Source organism: Gavia stellata, chromosome 1 (genome assembly GCF_030936135.1).
Source record: "Gavia stellata isolate bGavSte3 chromosome 1, bGavSte3.hap2, whole genome shotgun sequence".
Taxonomy (NCBI): domain Eukaryota; kingdom Metazoa; phylum Chordata; class Aves; order Gaviiformes; family Gaviidae; genus Gavia; species Gavia stellata.
Window position 1 is genome coordinate 7,829,629 of NC_082594.1, and position 27,984 is coordinate 7,857,612.

General features: G+C 38.4%; 1 protein-coding gene across 7 annotated transcripts in view; it reads left to right on the top strand.

Annotated features, from left to right (window-relative positions):
* Positions 1–27,984, top strand: part of DLG2 (discs large MAGUK scaffold protein 2) — a 660,722-nt gene that overhangs the window by 261,167 nt on the left and 371,571 nt on the right. For all 7 annotated transcript variants that reach the window (XM_059823460.1, XM_059823481.1, XM_059823437.1 and 4 more), the window contains one exon: positions 1,290–1,340. In XM_059823460.1, the coding sequence (XP_059679443.1) occupies positions 1,290–1,340 (51 nt within the window). The remainder of the gene's footprint in view (positions 1–1,289; positions 1,341–27,984) is intronic.

Below are 27,984 nucleotides of genomic sequence, written 5' to 3' on the forward strand. Positions count from 1 at the left end.
AATTGCATTTGAAAGGTGCTTGACTAGATAAAGAATGATTTGTGTACAGTGTTTTCTGATTGCAGTTAGAAAGCTAATATAGAAAATTAGCAGCTGGGAGTGGGGAGGAGTAATTAATATTCTTGTTCTGAGAAATAACAAATTTGTTCCTCCAAGATTAGGTCAATCCTAATGCTTCACTTCAGTTTTGCTCTTACAAAATATTTTTTTTTCATTAAGTATAAATTAAGTAAAACACTAAAGCAAAACTATTTTCCAGGAAATATCCTATCATCACAGAAATGAAACCAGCGTGATTCATGGGCAATATCTATTATTTTTGATTAATCAGTATTTTCTGGCCAAATCAAAAAATTGCTGACTAGCTGTAGCTAAGGGACACTTCGAAATTCTTCTGAGATTTGAATAATAGAAATGTTTTCATTACTCTGCAGTTTACTTGCAATATAGTAATCTTTTGTAGCTTTCTCAGATGTGGTACTCTACCCATTTAAGAAATGAGGAAACTAAGAAAGGGATGTTAAGTGAGTTGCCTAGAGGGACAGAAAAAAATCCATGTCAGACTGGAACAAGGTTTCAGAATACTGCTTAAATCAGTGTCATGTCTTCAGCTGATAGATTTCTTGTCCAGTGCAATCCATTCTGGTGCTCTACATTTTGTAGCTTAATTTATTTTGACACTGAAACTCAGCATAAGAATTGCATTAATGTTCTGTGCCTTTTTGCCATTCAGCTGTCTATTGCAAAGGTCCTCTGTCATGTTCTTGCCCTAGGTTAATATAGTAAACAAGATGTATTTCAGTGTATGTATCAGTGAGTGATTTTTAGATAAGTACTATGAATTTCCTGTCTGTTTTTGTATTGCAAAGTAAATTGGAGCTTGTAAGGCAATGAATAATTAATCTTTCTTCCATTTGTGAGAACAATTTTTAGAAACAGGTCTTCTATTTTTGACATGAAACTATTACCTTGGAAACTATTTAAACATTTGCACGAAGTCCACGAACACGCTATATCAAATATCAGTCATATTTTGTACGTGACTTAGTTATCTATTATTTCAGTGTTTCACGTGCTGAACTTCTACTGTTTTCAAGTTTGTAGGCTTGATTACATGCCATTCAAGACAAAGGGAAGCTAAGTAGGGTATAATTGAAAAATAGTTGAAATAGTTGAATAGTTGAAAAATGTGTTTCAGTAAACTGATCATAATGAAATATCTGTACAGTATCTCTACCTAATTACCGTCCATGTGCATTTAAGGAATTTTCTGATTTTATTTTCTTTAGGTCAATGGAACAGAAATTGAATATGAATTTGAAGAAATTACTCTGGAGAGGGTATGTATAATTTATTCTTCTCTTATAGGAAAAAAATATAATCCATAATAAAAATAATGCAATTACTTACGAAATTAAAAGTGGCTAAGAATAAAATTATTTATATTTTGAATAAAGATGTCCACTCTTTATTCTAAATTATGAAAATGTGAGTGGTACAATAGGATAAGCCTTTCGTGTTTTTAAGAAGTTTCAGGTGTAGCTACTTGCAGACTAGTATCTAGAATGCTTTTCTTCCCCATAACTATGTCAGTGCTCAACTAGGCATTTGATTATTGGGAAGAGCCCATGTGACTTGGTAACTCCTTTTAGCTTGTGAACTGGAATTGTGGAATCTTTTCTCTTTTAACTTCCTTGATTTCTTTCCATGTATGCATGATAATAGAAGATGTAGTCTTATATTATAAAACAAAAATATGCAAATGAGTTTTTAATGTTCAAGTGACTATATAAAAGCTGTAGACCATATGTATGTGTAAAGGATATGTTTATGCAAATCCGAATTACATGAGCTATAATCAGGGCTGGCAGTGAAGGCTTTGTTGGTAGTGTGGTTTAAAAGTAGCACCAAAAAAAGAGAGCAATTTAAAATTCATGCTGCATCGTATCTTCCTGGATGTGGTGTTTTTTCCTTGCCTTTTGGTGACATAACTGTTTTCTTTGGACTGTGGACTTTCTTTGTCACAAGATCAAGACCAGACGGGCCACATATTGTGTGAGAAAGAAAGTCTAAGCTTTGTCATGTGTCATAGTCCTTACAAAGATTGCTAATGGATGCAAGGTTGTCATTGCTGAATTCCTTCAATATTCTACCAACATCCTGGTAATATGAAGTTTTATCATCTTGGAGCAAACACAGTTAGACATCTTTCTACGTAAAATGTTTGAACACAAGGCTGGATTTACTAAGATGTGACTGATGCTGTATGAACAAATGCCTGTAAGGTAGCAAACTACCATTAAATTAGATGCTTAGATTATACAATTCATTGCACTTTTTCTGCATGTTGTATTTTTAATTGTCCAGGATAATGAATTTCATAACCATTCGACTTAAAGGGATACAAGTTTATGTTCTCATTGATTTGCTCTCTCAGGCAAATTATGAAAGAGCAATGTATCTTTTTACCATAGTCTTCCTCATAACAGATAGCATATAAGGTTATAGGCACTTTTTATCTACTGTCTTTCAACTTATTTGCGCATCACTAGTTATTCATTGGACTAGAGTTTCCAAAGGTCACTGAACAGAACACATGCCTTCTGGGTGATATTTTGAAAACCACTTTATTTTTAGTAGATGTGTAAGTTATCAGTGTACATACTGCAGAGCGAATATGATTTGCATCTCCTGTATCTGTCTGAGGAAGATAATTAGTTATTCATAATATAATACCACATAATATCAGTTAAATACTGATCAACAACAGCAAAAAAAGCTACAGATTTTAATGAAGGATATTCCAGTTGTTTTCTGGATGCTGCTGAATCCGTGGCTTCTGATTATTACTGCTTGAAATGTTCTGTCACATATATCAGTGTTTTGTCTCAAAGGCAGGGTACTGTGTCTGCTGTTTTTTGTGTGAGATATAAAACACAAGTGATTGCCTTTAAATAGCTGTCATTTATGTTACACTAAAAGCATTTTCAGAAGAAAGACATTCTCCATGTTGATTACCCATTTTCTTCCACAAAACTGCTTTTAGAAATTAGATGGAAAATCATCTCTCTGTATTTAATGGCAAAGCTGCAAAATGTATTAAGGTTGCTGCTGTTGAGAGATAAAAATGTAGTTTGCCCATATCAAACAGTTGGTAATAAACCTTCCATTTTAATCCAGTTATTCAAGTTACAGAATTCTGCATCCCCAAAACAATCAGATATTTTCTTCATTACATTTATTCACATAGTTGATTTAAAGGATTTTACTATGTAAAAGATAAATTAGTTGAAAGTGTATTAGGGCTTTTGCACTCTTTTCTGTTTTTTTTTTTTATAGCAGAATGAAAGGGAAGGTGGTAAAGGATTCAATACTTCAGGGCATCTCCCAGTCTCTATAGATTTAGCAAGGACACCATTAATTTAATTTTAGGAGGTCACTTTCATCCATAGGCGACGTGAATTTGTGGGATGTATTCCTGAAGAGAGTGACTGGCTTAGGTATGATCCCTTGCCCCAGGATGAAGACATAGCTCCATCCCTTGGGGTAACATAGGACCACTGTGTACATGTTGGCAGAATGCATCCCATGTGAAGCTGGGGAGCAGATCAGCAGGGTCTCAAAAATGCCAAAAGGAAGCCCTGCCTAGGGACTGGGGGATGGACAGTGCAGAGCTTGCTGAGCATCACTGAGCTGCTTGAGACTCAGCTGGCATACCAAGAAATGACTGCAAGGATACAGTGGGCTTCTGTAGAAAGCTTTTTTATTTTTGGTCTTTGACATAATGTTGTTCAGTTGTTTCTATTTAAAATGTTGGGTCCTAGCTTACAGTTTAACAAGACTTAGGGTTTAGAGCTTAAAAGGCTTCAGTGAGAGCTCACAAAGATAATGAATTTGAGGCAGATCCATCTTAAAGCTGTAATCAGCGCTGTTCCAGGAGTTAAGAAAGTTGTAAGTACACCTCTGCCAGCTCCCTCCTTAGTGGGATGCTCTTATCCTTTTACTCTTCTTTAGTTGTGCCAGCCGCTTATCAGGTACTATCACCAATTGCTGAGCCCAAGAGGATCACCGTTAAATAAGTGATCGTCATTTAGAGCTCTCAGAAGAGCCTACTTGAGTAACACAACTGCACAGTTAAGAGAAATCAAACAAATTCTCTTCTCTTTTTTTTTTTTTTTTAAAAAAAAAGACAATTTTAATTCCTTCAACTACTTCAGAACATGTGTGAGTTTCTCTGCTAACACACAGGCATAAAATACAGATCCAGGTGTAGACTAAGACTTGGCAATTTGTAATAAACTACAATGCCCAAATGCACACTTAGACAAAATTCCTTAAAATAAGCCATTACCTTGCTCTAGCTTGACTATTAAAGACACCATAAAATGGAAAGTCTACATAAAATGACTCATATTAGTGCGATGATGTTAGTCTTCCATTACTGCAGGACTTGAAAAATGTATCCGGTGCCATCAAGAGACCGATTTGCACTTGTAGATCAGTGGTCAGTGTAAAAGATAACTGAATAGACGTTGTGACAAAGCCTAGCCTAAATTCTCTAAGCTGGAGGAAAGTTTTAATTGATTGACTCCTCAGTACAGTGCTGAGCTTGGAGGCATATGCTGAACAGAGGGTTTTAATAGAAGTTGATGGAATATCAGCCAATATCAATAGTTGCCTTGAAAAAGAGTAAAGACGGTGAGACACGTAACGATTCATGTTGGATTCATGCCGAGTTCAATGTCTGAGTTCAGATCTCGGTACTTTTTTGCCCATCTAACCTTACCTGTTCTTTAGATGTTAGAGAAAAAGAGGGCAGTTATGGTTAGTAAAGCTGTTTTCACAGAAACTTTTGATACTTCAGCACGTATTTTCATTCTGTATCGGTATAAAAGTAAAATTATATTACTTTTTCTGGAATAGGCTGTTTAGAAAAATTAAATTCCATCAACACTGGAGCTAAAGAACTTCTAGTTCCCAGCACATTTGCATCATGAGAATGACTGACCTTGGTTTCTGAACAGGTCAAGCTCTGACTGAGAATTTTCCCAAGGCTGAAACATGCATGAAGGGTCTCTATTTCTTCTTCTTTTTTACTCCTGTGGGTTCTCTGGCTTGTGGTAATAACTCACGTTACACTGCAGAATGTCCCTGTTTTTAATGAAACACATCTTTCTACAAAGTTTTTAGGAACTTACTGTTTTGTTTCCTCCTCACTTTTTCAGATTTGGTTGCAATTGGCTATTGGGCTTACTACCGTTGAGGGAGAGACAGGCATGGATGCTCACATAGCATAATTATTTCCTTAGAAAATCAGGCTAAAGATATTCCAAAAGAGTAAATTCTCAATAATGATTTATCATCTGGGCGTGTCCTGTGATAATTCCGATAAATTTCATTCTGTATCCACCACATGCTCTGTTCAGTGGAGAGACTGAAAACCTGCTCTCTCTCTTCTTTTCTTTGACTTGATATTTCAGTGACATCAAGTGCCATGAGAAGATTTCATTTTTCTGATTCGAGATTACTGTTCTCTAAAAGGTTGGATTTCCACATTTCCACCAAATTCAAGAGACTATTCAAATCTCACCTAGAAAGGCTGAAATTGTAATTATAAGTAAACTTAAAGGATAAAATTTAAAAATCCTGAGGAAACAGTGGAAAAAGAAATCCTCATACATTTTGGTAGAGTAAGGAATTTATTTCAGGCCTGGACTTTTATTTACTTTGGTACCTTGTAAACCTAAAAGATAATTACTACTGTACTATTAATTATGCTGTTTTCATCACTACTTTCCTTTGTGAAATGCAGAAGTTTGCAAAAATATAAAGAACTGCATTCCACTGAACGCTGACGAGCGGTGGGAATTGGGTTGTATTCAATGACACAAGGATTTTAATTTGACTCAATGTCTTTTTTTTGTATCTATCTATCGATCAATCGATCGATCTTATTTTGGCAGAGATCATAGAGTCATAGAATCATAGAACAGTTTGGGTTGGAAGGGACCTTTAAAGGCCATCTACTCCAACCCACCTGCAATGAGTAGGGACACCCTGAACTAGATCAGGTTGCTCAGAGCCCCGTCCAACCTGACCTTGAATGGTTCCAGGGACGGGGCATCTACCACCTCTCTGGGCAACCTGTGCCAGTGTTTCACCACCCTCATCGTAAAAAATGTCTTCCTTATATCTAGTCTGAATCTACCCTCTTTTAGTTTAAAACCATTACACCTTGACCTATCACAACAAGCCTTACTAAAAAGTCTGTCCCCATCTTTCTTATAAGCCCCCTTTAAGTACTGAAAGGCTGCAATAAGGTCTCCCCAGAGCCTTCTCTTCTCCAGGCTGAACAACCCCAACTCTCTCAGCCTTTCCTCATAGCAGAGCTGTTCCAGCCCTCTGATAATTTTCGTGGCCCTCCTCTGGACCCGCTCCAACAGGTCCATGTCTTTCCTGTGCTGAGGACCCCAGAGCTGGATGCAGTACTGCAGGGGGGTCTCACCAGTGAGGACTAGAGGGGCAGAATCCCCTCCCTCGACCTGCTGGCCACACTTCTTTTGATGCAGCCCAGGATACGGTTGGCTTTCTGGGCTGTGAGCGCACATTGCTGGCTCATGTCCAGCTTGTCATCCGCCAAGATCACTGTTTGCTTGTATGTCTGGAAAGTCAGGTTTTCACGATTAGTCAGTAGTGTACCTGCTTTCTGCCTTTTTTAGGGTGTTAGACACCAGCTGTTCATGCATCAGCATGCTTTGACCTCTCAGGAATGAAACTGTAGGACAATGCAGTGCCAGGAAAGTCCTCCTTTATGTGGTTCAGAAATAACAGAGTGGAAGGGAGTGGTCAAGAAATGGCCACTAGGAAAGGTATTTTAAAAGTTTAAAAGCTTATGCCATAGACGCATGCCTTTTGAGAACACAGAGTGCAAAAATCAATATCCAACCATCAGCGGCCCCGGTGGAGTCATCTGACATCTTCCAACAGGAGAAAGTAAATCTTTTAAAGTGAGTGTCCCTCAGGTACCTGCCGAGCTCTTCCAAATGCAGTGTTACTCTCTGAGTGTTTATTTCTGCAGAACTGTAGATGTTTTCTTCACTGTTGAGAGCTTTCGGACTGAGTGCTCTTATTACATTTCTTCTTTGCTAGCCTCTGCCTGCTTCCTAAGTGAGAGTAAGTGGTCATTATTCTTGCAGCCTCAGACTGAAATAAATTATAATTCAAAGGCAGAATCCTCCTTATTGACTAGTTTATATCAGGTTTATAGGACCTATGGGTGTTTACTGCAATAAAGCTCACCCACAGGAATTTTTTCCTGGAAGGAGCCAGAACAGTCTGCCTACAAGAAGAGGCAGAAGTATCTATGTATGGAGCTGAGTTATCAGCAACTAGAAAATGTGAATCCCATCTTTTTTATTGTTGTGCAGACAATTTGAAAAACTGATCTCTTGGGTATTCATATAGAGTCTTTGCAGTGTATTTCTCTGTGTGTGTGTAACACAAAGTTCTGTAAAATGAAAAAAAAATTCAGAAAGCTCCTTGAAAATACAGGTGTAGTGCATGCAATCACTGTGCAGGAAATTCTCTTATGCTTTCTAGTTCCAAACACGTCTTAGTTTAGAGTTAACAAAAGATTATGCTACTGATAGGCTGTTGTGTCAGTGGCTGTTGTTTACCTTCAGAGAGGTTTGTAAGTATTGGAAAGGGCAGACTCTCTGGCCTCTGGATGCAATGGCTTAAGCAAGGTCTGCATTCTCCTTTGGTCTCTTGTGCCTTACCAGATTTTGCTTTGACCTTAGGTTGTGCAAGAGTGAGCTGATGAAAGGAGCTGAAGGAGCCTGGTGTGCAGTCCTGCTAATGTGACACTGAAATACCAGGTCAACATTTTCCAAAGCAACTGCAGTATTTGGTTGCTTTCATTCAATGACCTAAATTAGGATTCCTTGGAACAGCCTGATTTTTTTTGTAACATTACTCACCCAAAGCATGTGACTTTCTGTCACCTCAGAGCAGCCCTAATTTGGCACCCAAAATATAACTAATCACTGGAAAACTTTGTTCTTTGTTCTTATTCTGTCAGAGGGTCATTATGCTGAAACTATTCCTGGTTGTAGAGCTGTGCATGTCTTGTGGGGGCCTGTACCACCTGTTCTTGGTAGAGGTACAAAACGTGCCAGTCTGGAGTATGTGTGGAAAGGAAGAAGAGCCGGGAGACGGAGGGCTGTACCTTTTGACGGGCAGAACCTCCTGCCCGGTGTTGTTAGCTGTCATTCTGCACATTCAGTGTCTGGGACTGGAAACTCAATAAACCCATATAACTGCCTTACTGAAGACTATTGGCTAGAGAAGTGAAGGAACAGCTGTTAACATTATATTCCTCTTGGAGATGTGAACAAAATATTTTTATTTATTGTTATTGCTGTTAACAATTGCATTGTACAGGTTAGGAGCATGGTGAGGTAGAACTGTTGAGTTGCCCACAGTTTTCCTGAAAACAGTGACAGGACTAGGAGAACTAGTCTATTTAAAGTTGTCCTCTCCAGACAGGGATGATCTGGACTGCTTCAGAATATGCGCTGCCAGAAGAATTTGAGTTATCCAGGGCAAATGCTAAAAAAGCACGTGGCTTTCCATTGAGCCTCTGTTTCTAAGGAACACTTGTTCTGTATTTCATCATTGCTACAGCTGTGCAGAGGGTACATCCTTTCCCAGCTGTGGAGTGGCAGCACTTCTCATCCCAATAGTTACAACAGAAAAGCCACAAAGCCACGAAAGGGGAGACGAAGGAGGGGAAAAGGCTATAAGTGACTAGGGAAAATGTTGTAACTTCTACAGTTTATAGCTACAGTGTGATTAGGAAAAGAAGCTGAAATAATACTATACATTTAGCTCCCTCCGGGTGCCTATCAAAGAAATTTAATATTTTCATATTGTTATCTCAGAATCTTGCTTTTAAATCGAAGTGTCTGAAAAACATCGCATGGATGCTAGCTCAGTTAAATCAGAATAGTGTATTTCCTTGGATTTATCACTATGATGCCATTTAAACTCCTCTGAGGGCATTATCCCAGTGAAGGATGTCCCCTCCCACGCATGTGTGCTAGCTTTATATTTTAGATAGAAAAAAACACATAGTTTGGATTTACACTTGATGATTCAAGCTTTCCAAAGCGAAGAATATTTTTATTACTATGAATTAAGCTTTTATTCATTTGTATATTTATTTTTGAAGGTCTATGTATTCACTGGTTTTAGTAATTCATGTAGTGGTTTCTGGGTATTGCTTTAGATGAGGGGTTCACAATTTGTTTCAATGGGTCCTCAGGTCCAAGGAAGATTATGAGAGTTTTCCTGTTGTGTGAGAAATTTTAAATAACTGAATATTCTGTTATGAAAGCTCACTGTGGTATTTTAGCATTTTCAAAATAATATGAAGCTTTGAAGAATGCTCAAGCAGACGAAGAAAATTGGAGATCGTTTGATATATTTTTTAAAATTTAATAAGAGTCACTCGACACACTGAGCCATTTTGTTCCCAAAGGAGTAAAAGAAATTTCATTCTCCAATATATTGAATTGCAAGCCTGAAGTTACTTAAACTCTCTGCATTGAAAACTCACAGGGAATTTGTTCAGGGAGAGCATGTCAGTAGAAAATACAGATACTAGAAAGAAGGCATTAAAACCATACTAGAAAGTATTCTGAAAGTAATAGAAACAAATTAAAAATCAACTGCAGAAAAAAATTGCCCAACAGTGGTAATGATGTATCTTCCATATAAAAAATGAAGAGAAGTTGAAAAGTTAAGCAGCATTTATTTAAGAGTTCAAAACCTACCTATGTGAGTACAGGAGAAAGAATTATTCATGTTCATCTCTACTTGAAAGTTATCCCTTTAACTTTGCCAAGATCACTCAGACCTTGAGTTGTCTATTATGTGAAAAGTTATTTCATGCAAGTCATAGCTGCCTAGAGGCAGCGTTCTGCTGCTGTTTCTTTTAAATTATTATTATATTGACATTGTATTTTTCAGGTACTATCACTCATTTATTGCCTTTCTCTCATTTCCTAACTCACTTGCTCTCACCAGATAGTTGCAGTGAGTAATTCTGCTGCTTTCTTGTATTATTTACAGCTTTATATGAAAATTGCTTTACTTTAGATGTAGCTCTTTAGGATGTGGCCTTTCAGCTTATTTACTCTATTACCTTTAGCTGACGAACTCCAAGCTTTATCTCACTCCTGTTTGGTGTTTGGAAAGTGAGCATCTAATGCAGGCTGGTAGCAAAGCTGCCTTGGGAGGGAAAGGAGAGCAGAAAGCATCCCAGGGGTGGCTGGTGCCATCCCAGGGGAACAGTGTAATACAGGTGGAGTGAAACTCCCTCTGCAGGTGCAAATCGCAGTGGCTAGCGGAGACTTTTACAGAGTTAAACGTGCAGAATATTGCAGCTTCTGAAAGGAATACTTCAGTGTGCAGTAGAGAATGTTGGTCTAATGAATAAAAGCTTTGCACAGGGAAACAGGGCAGCCTTTTGGAGCGCTATCCTACTCCTCTATGCTGATGCAGGAAAGCAGACCTTTTTTTCCCTCCAGCTTAGCATTTCTGCTGTTACTGGACAATAATTTTGCCTGGAAATAATTTTGCAGGAATAAATCTTTTATTGATCTGAGAGTTTAGCACAGATTTAGGGGTGTTCTGAGTGCTCGGACAGCGTCCCAATTTTCAGGAAGTGCAAAGAAATGGGTATTCTGCTCCATGCCGTTCAGCTTTTCCAGACTGACATAAAAAACCTACTAGTAGAAATCAATGTAAATGTACCACCCAAGCAAACCTGAAGTGTCCTACCCTGCGATACTTCAAATCAATCAGCACTAGTCACTAATGAGCAGGGCTGGAAGTGTGACTTCCAAATAAACATGCCAGGTCTGAATAAAAGCTTCTGGAGCACTAATAAGAGGGTACGTATACACTAAAAAGGAGTAATATGTGTGTCTGGAATGCTGACTTTTCCAAGACAGTATGTAGGAATCTTCTTGCAGAAAGATTGAGAAAGCAATGCAGAAAAAAATATGACAAACTAAAGAGCTACAAAGCAGTGGTTCGACTCAGTTTTCACTTAGTTTTGCAATTGGCATTGGCAAATAATATGTAGGTTTAAAATTATATGTACATTTAAATAAATGAGAACTATGAACCTCAATTTACTGGTAGAAAATGAATCATTCTGGAGATGATAGTAATCATCTTGCAGCAAAGATGGTCATTTTCGAGGCAGGACTTTTTAAAAGGCAGCTTTGATGTACTGGATTTGTCTCTTCAAAAAAAGCAATGTTTTGCACTGCAGAAAATTGCCTTTCATTTTTGTTACTAATTTAGAATCAATTGTAATACATAAATTAGGGCCGCTCAACCTTGAGGAATCAGTATACCACTTTGGTAGGGAATGGCATTGCAAAGACAGAGAGAAATAAGGGGGGAAAAAAAGGAGGAAATAATCTGCTGGCTTACCCAGACTGAATTCCACAACTGTCATTGCTATGCATCGTAGCATAGTAATATGGTATCACAATAAAAATTTCTAATGTGCTTTTTGGATGCAGCATTGCAGTTATTTTCTGTTCTTATGCAGTTATATTTGAAAGCAGCCAGAAGATCATTTGTCTTCCACTTATAGCTACCATCCAACTTTTCTCTGACTCTTTTTCTTGTCAAAAGCAGGTTGAGAATTGATCTGGTATACTTTTTTGCAAAGTAGTTTTGCAGGAACAATGGCCCACTAGCAGTAGCATGTAGAAGTTCTTCGGAATTATATGATACAGACCATTTCCTCTCAAATTTTGTCCCTATATTTAAAACTGCAACTAAATGTCAAATGGGTAAGGTAACTTCAGGTATGCTGAAGCTGTAAGTAGTTGAAAAGCAATTGTACGCTGCTCATGCATGTTTTATATTGCAAGATACTGCTTTACCCTAAGAATTTGACCTAGCTGGTGAGTTTTAACAATGGCTTGAAAGTCACCTTATGCAGCTTAATGTGATATATGAATTCTGACTGAATTCTATGAATAATTTATTTTTTTGAGTGGTTTTTAATTTTGCAGAGTTTAACTGGTTGCACTTGGAGCACAATACACATTTCTTATACCTCACCTGCAAAGAGGAAGAGAGGTACTGTTACCGTATTTTCACTGTGAGAGTTTAATACATAGATTGCCATTAACAAGAATTAAACTATATAGGAAAAAAAAACCCTATAATAAATTATGAGCTTCTAACTTTAATCTTTACTAATGTTAAATAATGCTTTAAAGTGCAAATATTTCTTTCAACTGTGATCATGATGATAATGTACCTAGTGTTTTTATCATATTTCATGATGGGGAAACTTGAAGCACAGAAAAGCAGGCCGGCTGTAAAAGTAGCATGAAAATACACATATCCTCATCTGTAGTCTAGTAGCCTACTTTTTTCAGTCCACTTTGAAGAGTACACAGGGAAAAGTACCTACTCCATTCATATCAAGCGTCTTAATAGTAGTGCAAAATTTACAGAAGTTTAGGAAAAATGGGAAAGAAGATAGCAATTTTATATTCTTAAAATGTGCCTTGAATTTTTAAAAATGCTAAAATGTGTGCACTAACTACTTGTCCATGCAATATTAGGAATGAGAAATGTCATACGAGCCGTTAGTTTATACAAAACATTGGCAAAGGTAGTTATAAAATAAATACTTGACAAATAGATATTTTTATTGTATTTCCAAAGCAGAAATAGGGCTGCACTATGTAGTGAGGTACTCTCACATGTTTTTATCAACAAATGTATAAGATAATTAAAACACTGAATATTGAAATCATAATTGGATTTTTAAGTAAGGAGAAATGCTATACCTATGCAATTTACATTATAATGAATATGCTTAGAGATTTCATATGAAGCTTCGTCATGGGAAATCTAGAGATCTATTGTTATAATTCAAATGGGGGGGAATGCCTTTCTGAGAGAATGCTTAGAAAAGGAATGTGACATTTCTAGGTGTATTCATTATGAGGCTGAGGGAGAAATTAGTGAGTCAAGTGTGTGTGTAGACCTACAGTAAAAAGAAATTGTAACTGCTTAGAGCTATAAATTTTGAGCTAAAGCAACAAAAGCCATTAAAAAACAATGTCCATCCTGATTTTCCACCTCCAAAAAATGCTATTACTCATCTCTCCCAGGAGCAGAGGAATATCTATCGAAACAGGCTGAGGAAAACCATTATCTTCCTGAAACTTCAGAGCTAGTTTAACTGGGTAGAAAGAAAACAGATAAATCAAAATATAGGGAGGACTTAAAAGTCTAATGCAAGTCTATATGAATAAAGCCCAAAACTACCTTTAATTATGAGAATGGGCTAGGGCCTTGATTTCCAATCTGATTTCTAAAGGAGTTAATTGAACAGCGTCTGCATCTGTCATGCTGAATTTTCAAAAGGTCTTTGAGTACTGAAGGCATTTCAGTGTACTGAAAGAGAGCTAATGCTGTGGAGGTGCTTAAAAAGGGTAAATGGGATGGTGTGAGTCATCATGGTATCTGTGTAGGTCAGAGTAAAAGGAGTGCCAGACTGTGCTGAGTAAAACACAGTTAGGTATTATAAACTGGCCAAATCTGAAGTCATACATCAAAAAAGAGAAAGCAGCCTGTGTGTGAAATCAAGGACTCCTGCCTGGAAAGCAATGAATCTGCAAAAAGTCCTGAGCCTCCTTGGCTGGTCATCAGCTGAACACAAATTTTCAGTCCGGTGTTGTAGCCAAAGGTCTAGTGAAGACTTTAGGTCCATAATTGAGGACTGCAGAGTAGAACAGGTTTTGGGATATGGAATACAACAGGATTTGGGACCTGATGTGTAAAACTTTTGGAATATTTTGCTTAATTCTACTTGAAAAACTGAAGCGTCTTTAGGGGAGGCTTGAGGGTTATTGTGACTTTGGAAACACACCCTCTTAGTGAGAGACATAGGAAGCTTCATAAATTTAGCTTCTTCAGGGGGAAATTAAGGAGTGTCTTGGTCAGAGAAAACATGCACTTACATGAGAAATAACCTTTAAGAGAGTGTTCTTCATCCTACCTGGAAGGAGATAACAGGAACTGATGGTCTGATGTTGAATTTAGACAAGGTGAGACTGGACATAAATATGTTAATAGGTTAGCAATGGCAAACGAGAAGGACTGGATGAAAATTTTAGGAAAGGCAAAAGGGTGTTACGCAGCAAGAAAGACAGTAGCTGATAAAAAAAAGGAGCATAATATAAGTGCTAAGAAGGAGAGAATATTAATGAATGCAAAAAAGGTTGTCAAACACTAACCAATCTGATAAAGGGCAAAAATGGACATTTTGGGAAGGACAAGGGACACAGCAGGTTGGTGGTGGTTAGGATGAGGTTCAGCCGTGTTAGTGCATACATGTGACACATATCTGTGTATGTAGCATATTTTTGAGAGATCAGCGAGGCAGACTAAATGCTCGGAAACAACACAGCATCCTTTACTGCCATCCTTCCTTTACTTTATGAAAAGTAGAAGACATTAAGTTAAGAAGGCATTAAAGCTACAGTTTTGGTTTGAAAAAAGGTGTTCTCAGGGAATGCAAGGAGACAGATGTGTGCTCAATTTCTATAAGAAGGGGTAAAACTGCAAGACCTATCCTGGCTTTTGTCTCCTTTTTGCAGTCATTGCTCTGCATAAAGAAGAGACATTGTGGAATTAAGTGACATTTTTCTCCAGAGATGATTTAAGTAGGTCCTACAGCCTATATTAGGCAGGAGTTCAAGGTAAATGATCCAGTTGTGTCCTCCGTGTTAGATTAACTTTGAGGCATTGATTACCTACTTGGACATAATTAAAAAGGTGACGTTTTTCCAGAACTGTATTTGTAAATTAAATATTTTTATCTCCTTGTTCTGAGGAACAGGGTATTTCAGGTGCTATAGCACAATGACTATTGTTAAATGCTATCATTTTAATGGTGACCACAGTCAGTAGAGATCAGCCCCACAAGTTCTTACTGTTTACCAGATGATATATCAGAGTGTCTTCACTGGAAACCAGTCTTCCATAAATGGAGACTGAACTCTGTATGGCCAAAGTGATTTTTTATAGGAGTTTTGAAACCTTCAGGACAAGTAGTCTTCAGCTTGTTCAGATCTGCTTATAATACAGTGGAGGAGGGATAGAGAAAAACCTCAATAAGAGTAAAGAAAACTTAATGTATTTGTGAAAAATACATGCTCATTGAAAACAATTGCCAAGAAAAAGTAGTTGAAATAACACACACTTGAAATAAACAAAATTTTAAAATAGCAATAAATGTTAGACAAAAGCTACCTACCTGAATTGGAAATAAAAACAATAACAGCTGTTATGGGACACAAATGTATGCTTTGGAAATAGTCAGATTTTCATTCCTGTTATATTACTCTGCTATGCTTACCAGGCATTTTGCTTGTATTGTATTTTCTCAGGTAAATCTACTCTCTAGATACCATGGCTAACTAGCAAAAGTGATTTATAAATACAAAAGCTCTTGGTTCACTGGAAAACAGAGTGTATCTATGAAAAATGCACAAGTCAAAGTGAATAATGAAGCACAGTGCAGCAACCAAGCTGGATCCTGGAGGCCAGCTGCACTAAAGGGAGCACAACCACATTAACTATTTCTCAACAGGAACATGTGCAATGATACACTGACAGGACTGTGATGCTAAATAGAGTCAATACACTCCACTGTACACTGCAGAGTCAATGTCAGTTTGAGGTTCTTCGCATAGCAATACATTCAAAGTATAACTATGTCCAAAAAACCCACAAGAAACCCTAGTGGTCAGGTGTACAGTGAAAAACTAAGTCATGAAGAGGTTGATAGGAGTGTGAAAATGGTGGAGCAAAAAAGCTCCAAACCAGGTGGGTTTAGTTGCAGATGAATTTTAGACTGCATAGAGATCTTCAGCCTACAAGAGAGAAAGGTTTTGTTGAGAAACTGAATGCCAAACCAACATTTTTAAAGCTTAAGTTGAAAATGGAACTAGAACTGTAAACATTATTATAAATTTTATCAAAATCTCAATGGCCCCACATCATGTCTCCTTCTTGAAAATTTAGAATAACAAAAATGTAGGGACAATGTGCAAACAGGGATACCCTAGAAAATGTCATCAAAAAGAAAATGCAGTGTTTTCCTGTATTTTTTCCATTTCCAATGAGTACATTTATTTAGTTTTGGTTTTGTCTTTATCTTATTGATGCCCTAGCTTTCAGAGATCTTTTAAATCTGGTGATAATTGCTTTCTTGCCTTCTTACTTTCAGAAAAAAAGAAAATTTTTGAAGATGTTACAGTTTAGGAATTGACTATATAAATAATTTCAAGAATAAGTAAAGAGCAAAGTTATGCATCCATGAAGATACCTGGTAAATTGGTTCTCAGGATTACTTTGTGTTGTTTTCTCAATTAGGTTTTCCAAAAACAATGAAGGACTCTAGAGCATCTGTTTATCCTGCGCAAGCTTGCCTTGTAAATAACTATCAGAGCTGCATTAGCAGAAAAGCTGTTACATCTTTGAACAAAAAGTAGTGGTAAAAGTCATAGCTGGATATAAAGCATCTCAAAGTTTTGCCTTAAAGGATGTTATTTATGTGGATAGGATATTTAACAAGTCCTCGAATAAAGGCAGTGATTCAGCTGGATAATATAATAATGTATTTGTCTCCTCCACATTTGGGAGAAAGGGAGCTGCCACCTTTTTCAAAGGCAGCATTTCTGGTTCAGATTCATAAAGGGACTTAGATGGCCAAACCAGCCACATAGATGAAATACAGGCTTCCAACTCTAAAAAAGTGCATAGCAATTTAGGTACCACAGGGTCCATCCACATTTCAGAATGTGCTGCCATGGATGCTGGTGATGTTAATTCCACTCTTGTGCTTTCCTGGATGTGCTGCTCCTCATAGATCACCACTTGTCTTTTAGCTGGCACCATAGGAGATTCATGAACATTATGTCTCTGGTTTGAGTCACTTACAAGGTTTGATTTCCCAGAGGCACTCTGAACCTGCTCTTTTAAGAGCAAGGCAAGACATGTGGTAGCTGCCTATCTGTTCCTACCCTGCCATTCGGGTAGAGACATGGCTGATTAAGATCTCCTTAACCTGGGAAGCTATGAATAAAGATTCCATTTCCTAAGAAAGCACTTTAGTCCCCAGGCAATTTGCATCCCTATGATACGGAGATGTTTGAGTCTTCCTTTGAAAGGAGCAAGAGGAAAGAAAAGCCACTGTGGAATCAAGAATTCATGGTTATCAGGGCCAGGAAGACAATAGATTAGGGGGAACTTTTTTCTGTAACCCAAGGATGTTGATATTTCCCAGGGAGACTGGCAATTGTTTTAAGGGACTACTAGGACATTTTGCATTTTAAAAAGTTCCAATCTAAAATCCAGAGACAACATCAGATGTGAGCTCAGTGAGTGGGGAGAAAACTGGATCTCAGGTCTCATTCTATTTCCAGCTGCAATGGATTACCTGTTCTTGAAGTGCTGGGTGTTTCAGTACTCCAAAGATTTGCTAAGATTGTTATTCAGGATGCTATTTATGATTCTTGATTTACTGACTCCTGGTCAGGAATACGACTTTGTTTTCATTTCTAAACAAGAGGATCCTCATCTGCATCATTGCTAGGATACAGTAGTACCAGCTGGACAAATCTTGCTAGAAATTTTAACAGATGGATTTAAGTCTTTCCTTTTGACATTTCTAACCTGAACACATCTGGGACACTCTGTTCAGATTAATTTTCAGAGTTTCTGGCAGAATGCAAAGCACTTTTGGGAAATTATATTTGTTGCATAGATCAGAGCTGATCCAAACCTCTCCTACAACAACAAGGCCTTTTAAAAGTGCACTGCAAAGCGTTTCAGGGATTTGAAGGTCAGAGTGTTTGCATCATGGACAATTTTGTATGCTTCAAAACAAAAGTGCTGCAAGGAAAGCATATATAAGAGTTCTCTTTGGATGTAAGAAAGGGCAGCATATCCCCATCACACAACATTTGGGATCTCTAACATTTATGCTGTGGAAAACCCAGTCATTAGATAGTTGTCATTTAATTGATTGGTGGCAAGAATGTTGTCAACATCAATTTGAAGAGACTACTGAAGAAAATGGGAGCTGATATTATAAGCATTTTCTTGTGGTTTTTGAGTGAACATCTGCGTGCTGCAAGGTGGAGTCTGAATTCCTTGTACCGCTGTTGAGAAGCAAGTTTGAAGGCATTAGACACAGGCAAGACTGAGTGAAAAAGTAAGTCACTCCTAAATCATTTTGTTGTTGTAGCACTAAATTGTTTGAGGAAACAGTTCATTATTCTGGACATATTGAGAAAGTAGACATTAACCCAGTGAATAATTTAAAGCAGTATGCAAACTTAAATCTATGGAGAAACCATTATTTCTAATTATTTTGTTCTAGTGTCATAAGGCATAGACAAGCGCCTGTAACTTTCCTTCCCTTCCTTCTTTTTTCATTTATTTCCTCTCTTGTTCCTTTTATCTTTATAATGTATCAGTTAAATACTAAAGCACTTAACAATAAAGTTTCCTTGAAAAAAGCCTACTGAGGCAGCAGTATTGTTTAGAATTGAATTAAATAGTACTTCTCTTAAACCTGCAAACTGACCAAATTCAGCCAATTATTTTTCATTGCTGTTTTTATGCTAACCAAAGCCACTGTCCTCTTATATTTGTAGGAAAGAAGAGTGTATTGCTGTTTGCTTGATCTCATATAGAAGCATGTGGCCATTTAACAAAAAGAAAGCAAGCTATAACCTGAAAATAATATGAAAATAAGCTAGAGAAAGGGCAATATCCTGTACTTTTTTAACTTACAGAAGTAGTGAAGAAAGGAACGCTATTGTAGCTGGTGAAAAAAAAATGCAAAAACTGAAAAAAAAGAAAAGGCACCCACCAGAAATTCTAAAGGAATGGGCAGAGAATAGAAATCAGACTATCAGAGAAAACAACAGATGGCATGTTCATCTTGCTTTAGGCACGCACTCATAAACTGATCCAAAGCCTCATGAAGTCAATAGGAGGCTCTTCACAGTCACTAATGGATTTTGGATCTGGCCCTAATGAAGAGGGTGATACAGGCTAATTGCCTTACTTAGTCTGTTGATAGAGCTGATAGATGTAGTTTCATAAATGCAAACAAGTAAAAAAGATTTTTAAAATTCTTCAGCCTACTATCTACAGGGTGAGGAGCTCCCAAAAAACCACAGCAGGCAGAGGCTTTGTTCCGTGTTGATTTTGTGTTCCAAACAACAATATCATTATTTGAGTGTTTTTCATGTTTCTATGCCAATATTTTATAAATATTAAATTTAATAATTTTGTACACATGCAATGGGGAAAATGGCCCATGGGGTTATTCAGCTTTTATGCACTCATCTTAGCCTGTTTCTAGTGTGTTATTGATCTTTAAAAATACACAGACTAATGCTAGTGTAGTAATTATTTTCTCATCTGTATCACCATGACTTTGCTTATTGATCTCCCCATATTCTAGCTGAATTTGGTGATGGTTGTTTCAATTTTAGTATTTCGGGTTACTGAGAGGAGTAATGCCAGGAATTGTACAATTACAAGAGACATAACTTCTCTATCTGGAGGACACGAGGTACTAATAACAGATACTAGGTATCTCTGGATTTCATAGCCAATATATTTCTTTACCATATAGTGACTGAAACAGAAAGAAATGGTAATATTTTAGACCTCACTAATAAAGATGTCATAGAAGATCTGAATTTATCAAAGCACTTACTTAGGACCATGTCCTATCAAATTGATTGTTTAAATTAAAAGAAAATGTTTTATTTTAGTTTCTCAGTGTATAAAGGAAGAACTCCAGGAAACCAAAGGAACCAGTTATTGAGCTCAGTTGCAGAGGTAAACACTGGAAATGGAGAAGACTTCCAAAGACTTTGAATGAGTTTTGCAACTTAGTGGGGAAAAAAGCTGTAAGAAAGGATCCTGGGCCTTAAGTGGAGGAAAAGATACTTCTGAGAGAATATTAAGAGTAGAAAAAAGGATTGGTCTGTGTCAAAAAGTACATCTGAGAGGTCAGTTTTTTTAGAAAGAAGTGAGAATTGGCAAAAGCCAAGCTGAAATAGACCTTGATAAAAAAATAAAAGGAAATCGTTACAAGTTTCTTTTCTAAATAGAAAAAGAAAAGGGAGTAAGTTTTGGAGCACTATCTAGTGAGATAAAATAGTGATTGGTTTTGTGCCATATTCAAACTTGTACTTTGACTCCATATTTCTTAAGAACCATCATTTTGAATATGGATAAAAGGCAAAATAGCAAATTGTTTAGAAATAGAACGTATGAGCAAGGAAAACTGCAAGAGCCCAAAATGCATTTAAGTTGTGGGAGGGCAGGTGATTTCTAGAATTTTAAATAAACTAAATAAAGTTTATAATACATCCATCAAATCAGCGGTCACACATTTGAAGTGGAATATAGCAAGTTCATGTAATGGCGAAGGAGAAAATATGTTGTAACACATACTTTCATACTAGCGTGCTAAACTTAGAACAGCTTTGAATGTTCCTTCATATTTAGGTCATGGAAATAAATGGAAAATTTGATAAAATTCAACACAGTTTAGCAAAGCTAGATTGTACCAGACTAATCTGATAGCATTTTTGTAACTGACTTCCTAGGAAAAGAAAAACTATGTTCCCTTTCTTCACTTAAACATAGTAAGCATTATGCTGGAGAATGTGGGTGTTAGTAAAAGAGCTGTGAAATGGGTAGTACCTGTTTTTATGGGACATGGCAGGGATTGTTCTGAAGAGGTAACTGGCAGGTTGGAAGGTTATTAGATGAGTCCTCTAGGATGGTTCTTGAGGTGCATTCTCTTTAGTAATGATCTTAGCGCAAAATGTTTCTACCTGACATACTCAGTACATCAGTGAAATTACCTGATGCCACAGCATTGGGAAGAGTTTTCAGTATGGGGAGGATGTAAGTCTCCTAAAGAGATCAGTGGGTAATCTCAAGAACTGATGTAAAAGAAAGGTAACTAAATTTAATCATACCAAGTGATATGTTAAGTACCTGCAACTAGGAACCAGAACTTATGCTATATAGCTAAAGCTCATTAACTGACAGAGGTGAAAAAGATTTTCACAAAGTAGTTTTGTATAAGTAAATTAGTGTTAAGCAGTTGTAAAAAAAGACAAAGTGAAAAAGATGATCAGGCCTAGCAATATCAAAGGAGGTATTTCCTGTAGATATGAAGAGATATTAAAGCTATGTGCCAAAGTATCATTAGGTATATTGGAATATTGCATTTGTGTCTGGTTTCCTGTGTTAAACAAAATGAATTTAAATGAAGATAGGTTCAGGAAATGGCTACTAGAATAGTGCAGGTAATAGGCTGGCTTCTGAGAAGAGTGCAAAAACTTGTCCCATTAAGTCTAGAAAAGCAAAGACTGAGAGGAGAGATGATTGCCATCTGTAAATACATTTGAGGGTAAAAAACAGAAAGGGAAGATAATTAGGTAGATCAAAGGAAATTGTTGATAGAATAACAAATGAGTGAATTTGCCATGTATAAATTTAGGCTGAAAATTGAATAAAGTTACTAACCTTCAAAGCCATTTTGTCCCTCCTAACACTGACTTTGTGGTATAGCCTTCCAGTAAGAATAATTTTTGAAGTAGACCTTGACCAGTTTATGAAAAGGATTACTTTATACAGTTGTCTGCAGCAGCCACAGGGCTCAACTCGGACCTCTTTTCCTGTGATTCTGAGGAATGTGCTTATAGACAACACTGCAAGATTCATGATTTTAAAACCTATCTAGACAGATAAACAGGACAGATCAAATCCTCATTTGCATGCAGAATGTGTCATATGGTAAATTGGTGCTCCAGGGCTAGACTGTGATTTTGAATCTACACCTGCTCCAGATGCATTAAAGCATCCCCTACATTCCTCCTCAGGCTATGTGGAACCACAGTCGTGCTCTCTGTCACCTGAGCAGGTGGTTGGATTATGCATTTATAACTTCAGCTGCCCTTGCCCATACAGCACAACTGAACGATGAGGCAATATATTTTGCCACTAGTGTTGAAGTAAGGAGAGGAGTGAGCTTGTGGTGCATGAGGGCTATTTCTGAGTGTTGTGGTTAACACACCCCCACCAGCTCAGGACTGTGCTGAAAGGCTGTGTAGGTGTATCAAACTGTAGCCATACATGTTTCCCAAAGTTACATTATGCTACTCTCAGCGCCTTGAAAGTGTCATCTTGTTCTTTTTTTATAAGTGCTTGGATAATCAAGTTCAGCTTCATGACTAGCGTTCCTGGAGTTAGCACAATATAACTGATGAATAGAATAGAATAGAATAGAATAGAATAGAATAGAATAGAATAGAATAGAATAGAATAGAATAGAATAGAATAATTTCAGCTGGAAGGGACCTACAAGGATCATCTAGTCCAACTGCCTGACCAATGCAGGGCTGGCCAAGTTAAAGCATGTTGTTAAGGGCATTGTCCAAATGCCTCTGAAACACTGACAGGCTTGGGGCATCTGAAATAAAGAGGTCCAGGAACCCTCTTAACACCGGATTCATTTAAATATAGTTGACTAGATTTCATGGAACTACACGTGACTGTAATTTTGCAGTATTTGACTATTGTTTCACTATTATTCTGATTCTGCTATTGTTTCTTAAGTTGGAAAAGACATCGCAGCTCTGATTTAACTAGTTTTCTTCATGGCTTGCAGGTACTAGGTCTGGGCTTTTCAGTTCGTGTTATTTTTCTAAATAGTTATTAATGCACTCGAGAAGAGGGAAATTTATCCCTGAAGTAGCTTTATCAAATAATGAAAACAAATGTCCCTTGCCAAGTATAGAGAAGGAGATCATCAAAAGGGCATGCTTCTTCATTCAAATGCTTTCATGGTATGGACAGAAACATGATTTATTTTTCTTTCTACTTTTCATTTGTGTAAGTTTAGCTAAAATCGAAAAATCCACTTACTTTCTCTCCAGTCCTCACCTGGAATGACAGCAAGGGATCTAATCCATCTTTCCCATTGATCATTCTTCTCTCCTGAAAAGGCAAATAGGAAACTAATAGTTTGAATTGTGCTTCTGCAATTACACATAACTTATTTTTGAGGTATATATCTCACTGTGCACTGTGTCAATGATTTGTCCTTGACCTGGCTTATTTTTGCCAGAGATGAAGTTTTTATTCCATTGCTGTTTTCTTTCTTGTCTGTAAGTGTAAAACAAAATTCTTCTTCCATTCATTGTATCGCTCTTCACCACCATCCCCCATGCTAAAAATAATAGAAATCTTCTCTATGCCCAGAATTTTATTAAAGCATTTGGAAATGCACCAAATTTCAGTGGGAGTAAGGTAGTTTTCCTCAGGTCTCATTCTCTTCAGTTCATTTAAAAATTCTACTTCATGTGAGTAGAATTTAATTTAATTCCATTTATAATTCACTGTTTAGCACACACAGCTTTTTGGTCAATCATCTCATTTGATTTTTTTCTCTGTTTTTTTTGTTTCCTGATTCCAAGCAGATAAACCAACACGTCAGAATTCGGATATTGCAAAATGTCAAATTTGGAGCTCCCTAGCTTGAAAAGATCCTTATAGCTCTGGTAACAATGTGAAGTTACACAGTTTTAGCACACAGCTTGGTGCAGCACACTGCTGTGGGGCCACAGTAGTGTCGGAGCCCAGGGTGTTCCTTGTGCACCAGGCGAGGCTGGAAGAGATAGTGGTGAGGACAGGGAGTGGAGTTAAAGCCCACATTTGCTGATTTATGCAGGGTGAGTATTTCATTCTGGATGTTTTCATGCAAGATGTGACATCCATGAGGAGAGGAGCTTTGTGAAGAAATTACCTAAAACATGGTGTGAAGTATTAATAAGAACAAGTTGATTATCCTGGAAATTACTGACAGCTCTTCTCACCACTTCTACCAAAACAGAGCTGTGTCATTGTGCTCTTCCAGCTTCTTGTTTGGCATCTGTCGTGGTTTAACCCCAGCCCGCAACTAAGCCCCACACAGCCGCTCACTCACTCCCCCCGAGCTGGGATGGGGGAGAGAATTGGAAGAGTAAAAATGAGAAAACTTGCAGGTTGAGATAAAGACAGTTTAACAGGTAAAGCAAAAGCCATGCATGAGAGCATAGCAAAACAAGGAATTAATTCTCTACTTCCCATAGGCAGGCAGGTGTTCAGCCATCTCCAGGAGGGCAGGGCTCCATCACACGTAACTGTTGCTTGGGAAGACAAATGCCATCACTCCAAACGTCCCCCCCCTTTCTTCCTCGTCCCCCAGCATTATATGCTGAGCAAGACATCATATGGTATGGAATATCCCTTTGGTCAGTTGGGGTCAGCTGTCCCGGCTGTGTCCCCTCCCATCTTCTTGTGCACCCCCAGCCTACTCGCTAGTGGGTGGTGTGAGGAGCAGAAAAGGCCTTGACGCTGTGTGAGCACTGCTCAGCAGTAACTAAAACATCCCTGCTTTATCAACACTGTTTTCAGCATAAATCCAAAACACAGCCCCACACTAGCTACTGTGAAGAAAATTAACTCTACCCCAGCCAAAACCAGCACAGGATCACTTGCTGAATAGCACATCTCACTGGTTCCTTGTGTTTCACCAACTTTTGTTTGTACCACCAGTAGTCTTTGCATACTCTTACACTTAGATTGTAAACTTTTAGCTTGTTTAGGATCTGTGTTTGCACAGCAGTTAACAGAATAAGCTACATATAAATTAGGGTAGGCGAGAAGGCACCCAAGTATGTCTGGTTGCATCCCAGCTCCATAAACTTTTCTTTTCCTTCCTCAAAGAACCCTTTCACACAGTGATGTTACAAAATAAAGGAAAGCAGGACATACAGATGGACATCATGGAAGGCTGCAAGAACCTGAATTTAGGCAGTAAGGGTGCGGGGACCCTCTGCCTTTCCATGCTTAGGGGGCAGTTTGAGCATATCCATCTTGTTCACTATTCATGACTTCTGGTACTTGTTGCAGTGTATGATGAAAACTGTAATTAAACCAGTAAGCAATGTATGTGCAGCAACAAAATTGGGACCACTATAAACACAAAAGTCAGTAACAAAATTACCCATACAGAACAGTTTTACCTGAGGGCTATGGCACACTTCATGGAGGTACAATGCTAAGCCCTCCCTTAATTAGAATCAGTTCAGAAGAATGTGTATTGGGTTTGCGTGGCAGTGCTTTGGTAGCAGGGGGGGCTACAGGGGTGGCTTCTGTGAGAAGCTGCTAGAAGCTTCTCCTATGTCTGATAGAGCCAATGCCAGCCAGCTCCAAGATGGACCTGCCACTGGCTAAGGCTGAGCTAATCAGCAACAGTGGTTGCGCCTCTGTGATAACATATTTAAGAAGGGGGGAAAAACCGGGAAGCGGCAGCCAGAGAAGAGAGGAGTGAGAATATGTGAGAGAAACAACTCTGCAGACACCAAGGTCAGTGAAGAAGGAGGGGGAGGAGGTGCTCCAGGCGCTGGAGCAGAGATTCCCCTGCAGCCCCTGGTGAAGACCATGGTGAGGCAGGCTGTGCCCCTGCACCCATGGAGGTCCACGGTGGAGCAGATACCCACCTGCAGCCCATGGAGGACCCCACGCTGGAGCAGGTGGGTGCCCAAAGGAGGCTGTGACCCTGTGGGAAGCCCACGCTGGAGCAGGCTCCTGGCAGGACCTGTGGACCCGTGGAGAGAGGAGCCCACGCTGGAGCAGGTTTGCTGGCAGGACTTGCGATCCCGAGGGGGACCCACGCTGGAGCAGTCTGTTCCTGAAGGACTGCACCCCGTGGGAAGGACCCACGCTGGAGCAGTTCGTGAAGAACTGCAGCCCGTGGGAAGAACCCATGTTGGAGAAGTTTGTGGAGAACTGTCTCCTGTGGGAGGGACCCCACGCTGGAGCAGGGGAAGAGTGTGAGGAGGAAGGAGCGGCAGAAACAATGTGTGATGAACTGACTGCAACCCCCATTCCCCGTTCCCCTGTGCCGCTCAGGGCGGGGAAGAGGTTCAGGAGTGAAGTTGAGCCCGGGAAGAAGGGAGGGGTGGGGGGAAGTTGTTGTTTTTTTAAGATTTGATTTTACTTCTCATTATCCTACTCTGATTTTGATTGGTAATAAATTAAACTAATTTCCCCAAGTCAAGTCTATTTTGCCCATGATGGTAGTTGGTGAGTGATCTCCCTATGTCCTTATCTCGACCTACGAGCCTTTTCCTCATATTTTCTCTCTCCTGTCCAGCTGAGGAAGGGGAGTGAGTGAGCAGCTGTGTGGTGATTAGTCTGGCTGGGCTTAAACCACGACAGAATGTCATCAATAAGTGACAAAAGAAAAGCCGTTCACTTGCCAATCAGCAACTTCAGATCATGCATGTTTTATGAAATTCTGAAAACATTGGTAAACATGCAGCAGCAAGTGTATTAAATTATATGAAATTAATGACAGTTTCAGGGACAGATGAGTTTGGCTGGCATTTAATTATACGTTTATTTTGTTACATAAATATATTGAAAGTAATTTTTATACAGACAAGTTTTTATAGGTTTGATTGTGTGCATTCTCTCATTTGCCAACTGTGTTCCTAAGTTTCACCCCTGTTTCTGTTCAGTAACAGTTCAAACGAAAACGAGTTCGTGATTAGATTAGATATTAGGAAGAAATTCTTCACCATAAGGGTGGTGAGACACTGGAACAGGCTGCCCAGAGAAGTTGTGGACACCCCAGCCCTGGAAGTGTTCAAGGCCAGGTTGGATGGGACTTTGAGCAGCCTGGTCTAGTGGAAGGTGTCCCTGCCTGTGGGAGGGGGTTTGGAACTAGATGGTCTTAAAGGTCCTTCCAACCCAAACCGTTCTATGATTCTATGTAACAAGTTGAGAAAGACAAGAACATATCTTTCTGCGCACTTATACGAGAGATCTTCGAGATGCTTTTCTAAAAAAGAATTTTCCAAGGGGAATTTTTTCGTAAAAATTTATCTATGATACCTTCCACAAAAATATTTTAAATTAATTATATTTGTCATTTTGTTAGATCAGAAACATTCTTTCTACTGATTTGACCTGAGACCAATTTGCTTAGATAGTAGCATTTCCTCTTGACCATAAATGTCAAATTTTATGAATTCTAATTTTTGCTGAATCTTGTCAGGAGGTTTTTCTAATACTAATTGTAGCCTAATGCCATCCTCGTAAAGTTAAAAAATATATATATTCTTTTATATTCATCTCTGTTTATTATCTCATTATCATCAACTATTCTGTATATATCATAGCGCAAAAGATGGTTTTGACTCCAAACAGCAGTAAGAATACCACGCAGTTCTTTCTTCACATTTCAACTGTTTCCTAAGAATTGCTGATCTCCTGTAGACAGAATTTTTCTGTCTCTTCCTATCTCGTACCTAGGCATCAAACAGAAAGTAAATACTGTTTTTTTTCTCTCTCTTTTATACTGTCCGTTTCTTCATAATTTGTTTTATTTCATGTGATTTAAATGCTGATGATGATGATGTCAAGTTACTATGTTCCTCCTTTGGTGAAAGACACAGAAGCAAAGGCAATATCAGCACAGGTTTTCAGGATTGCTTCAGTTTTTCTTTGTCCGTATGTCCCTGCTGTTTAAGGATCAGTTTGGATAAGTGAAGGTAGTGTGGTTTCCAGAGGAGGATATTTTTTGGCTTGTCTGTTGTTACACCAAGTGTCATGGTTTAGTTCCAGCCGGACTAATCACCACACAGCCGCTCACTCACTCCCCTTCCTCAGCTGGACAGGAGAGAGAAAATATGACGAAAGGCTCGTAGGTTGAGAGAAGGACATAGGGAGATCACTCACCATTTGCCATCATGGGCAAAACAGACTCAGCTTGGG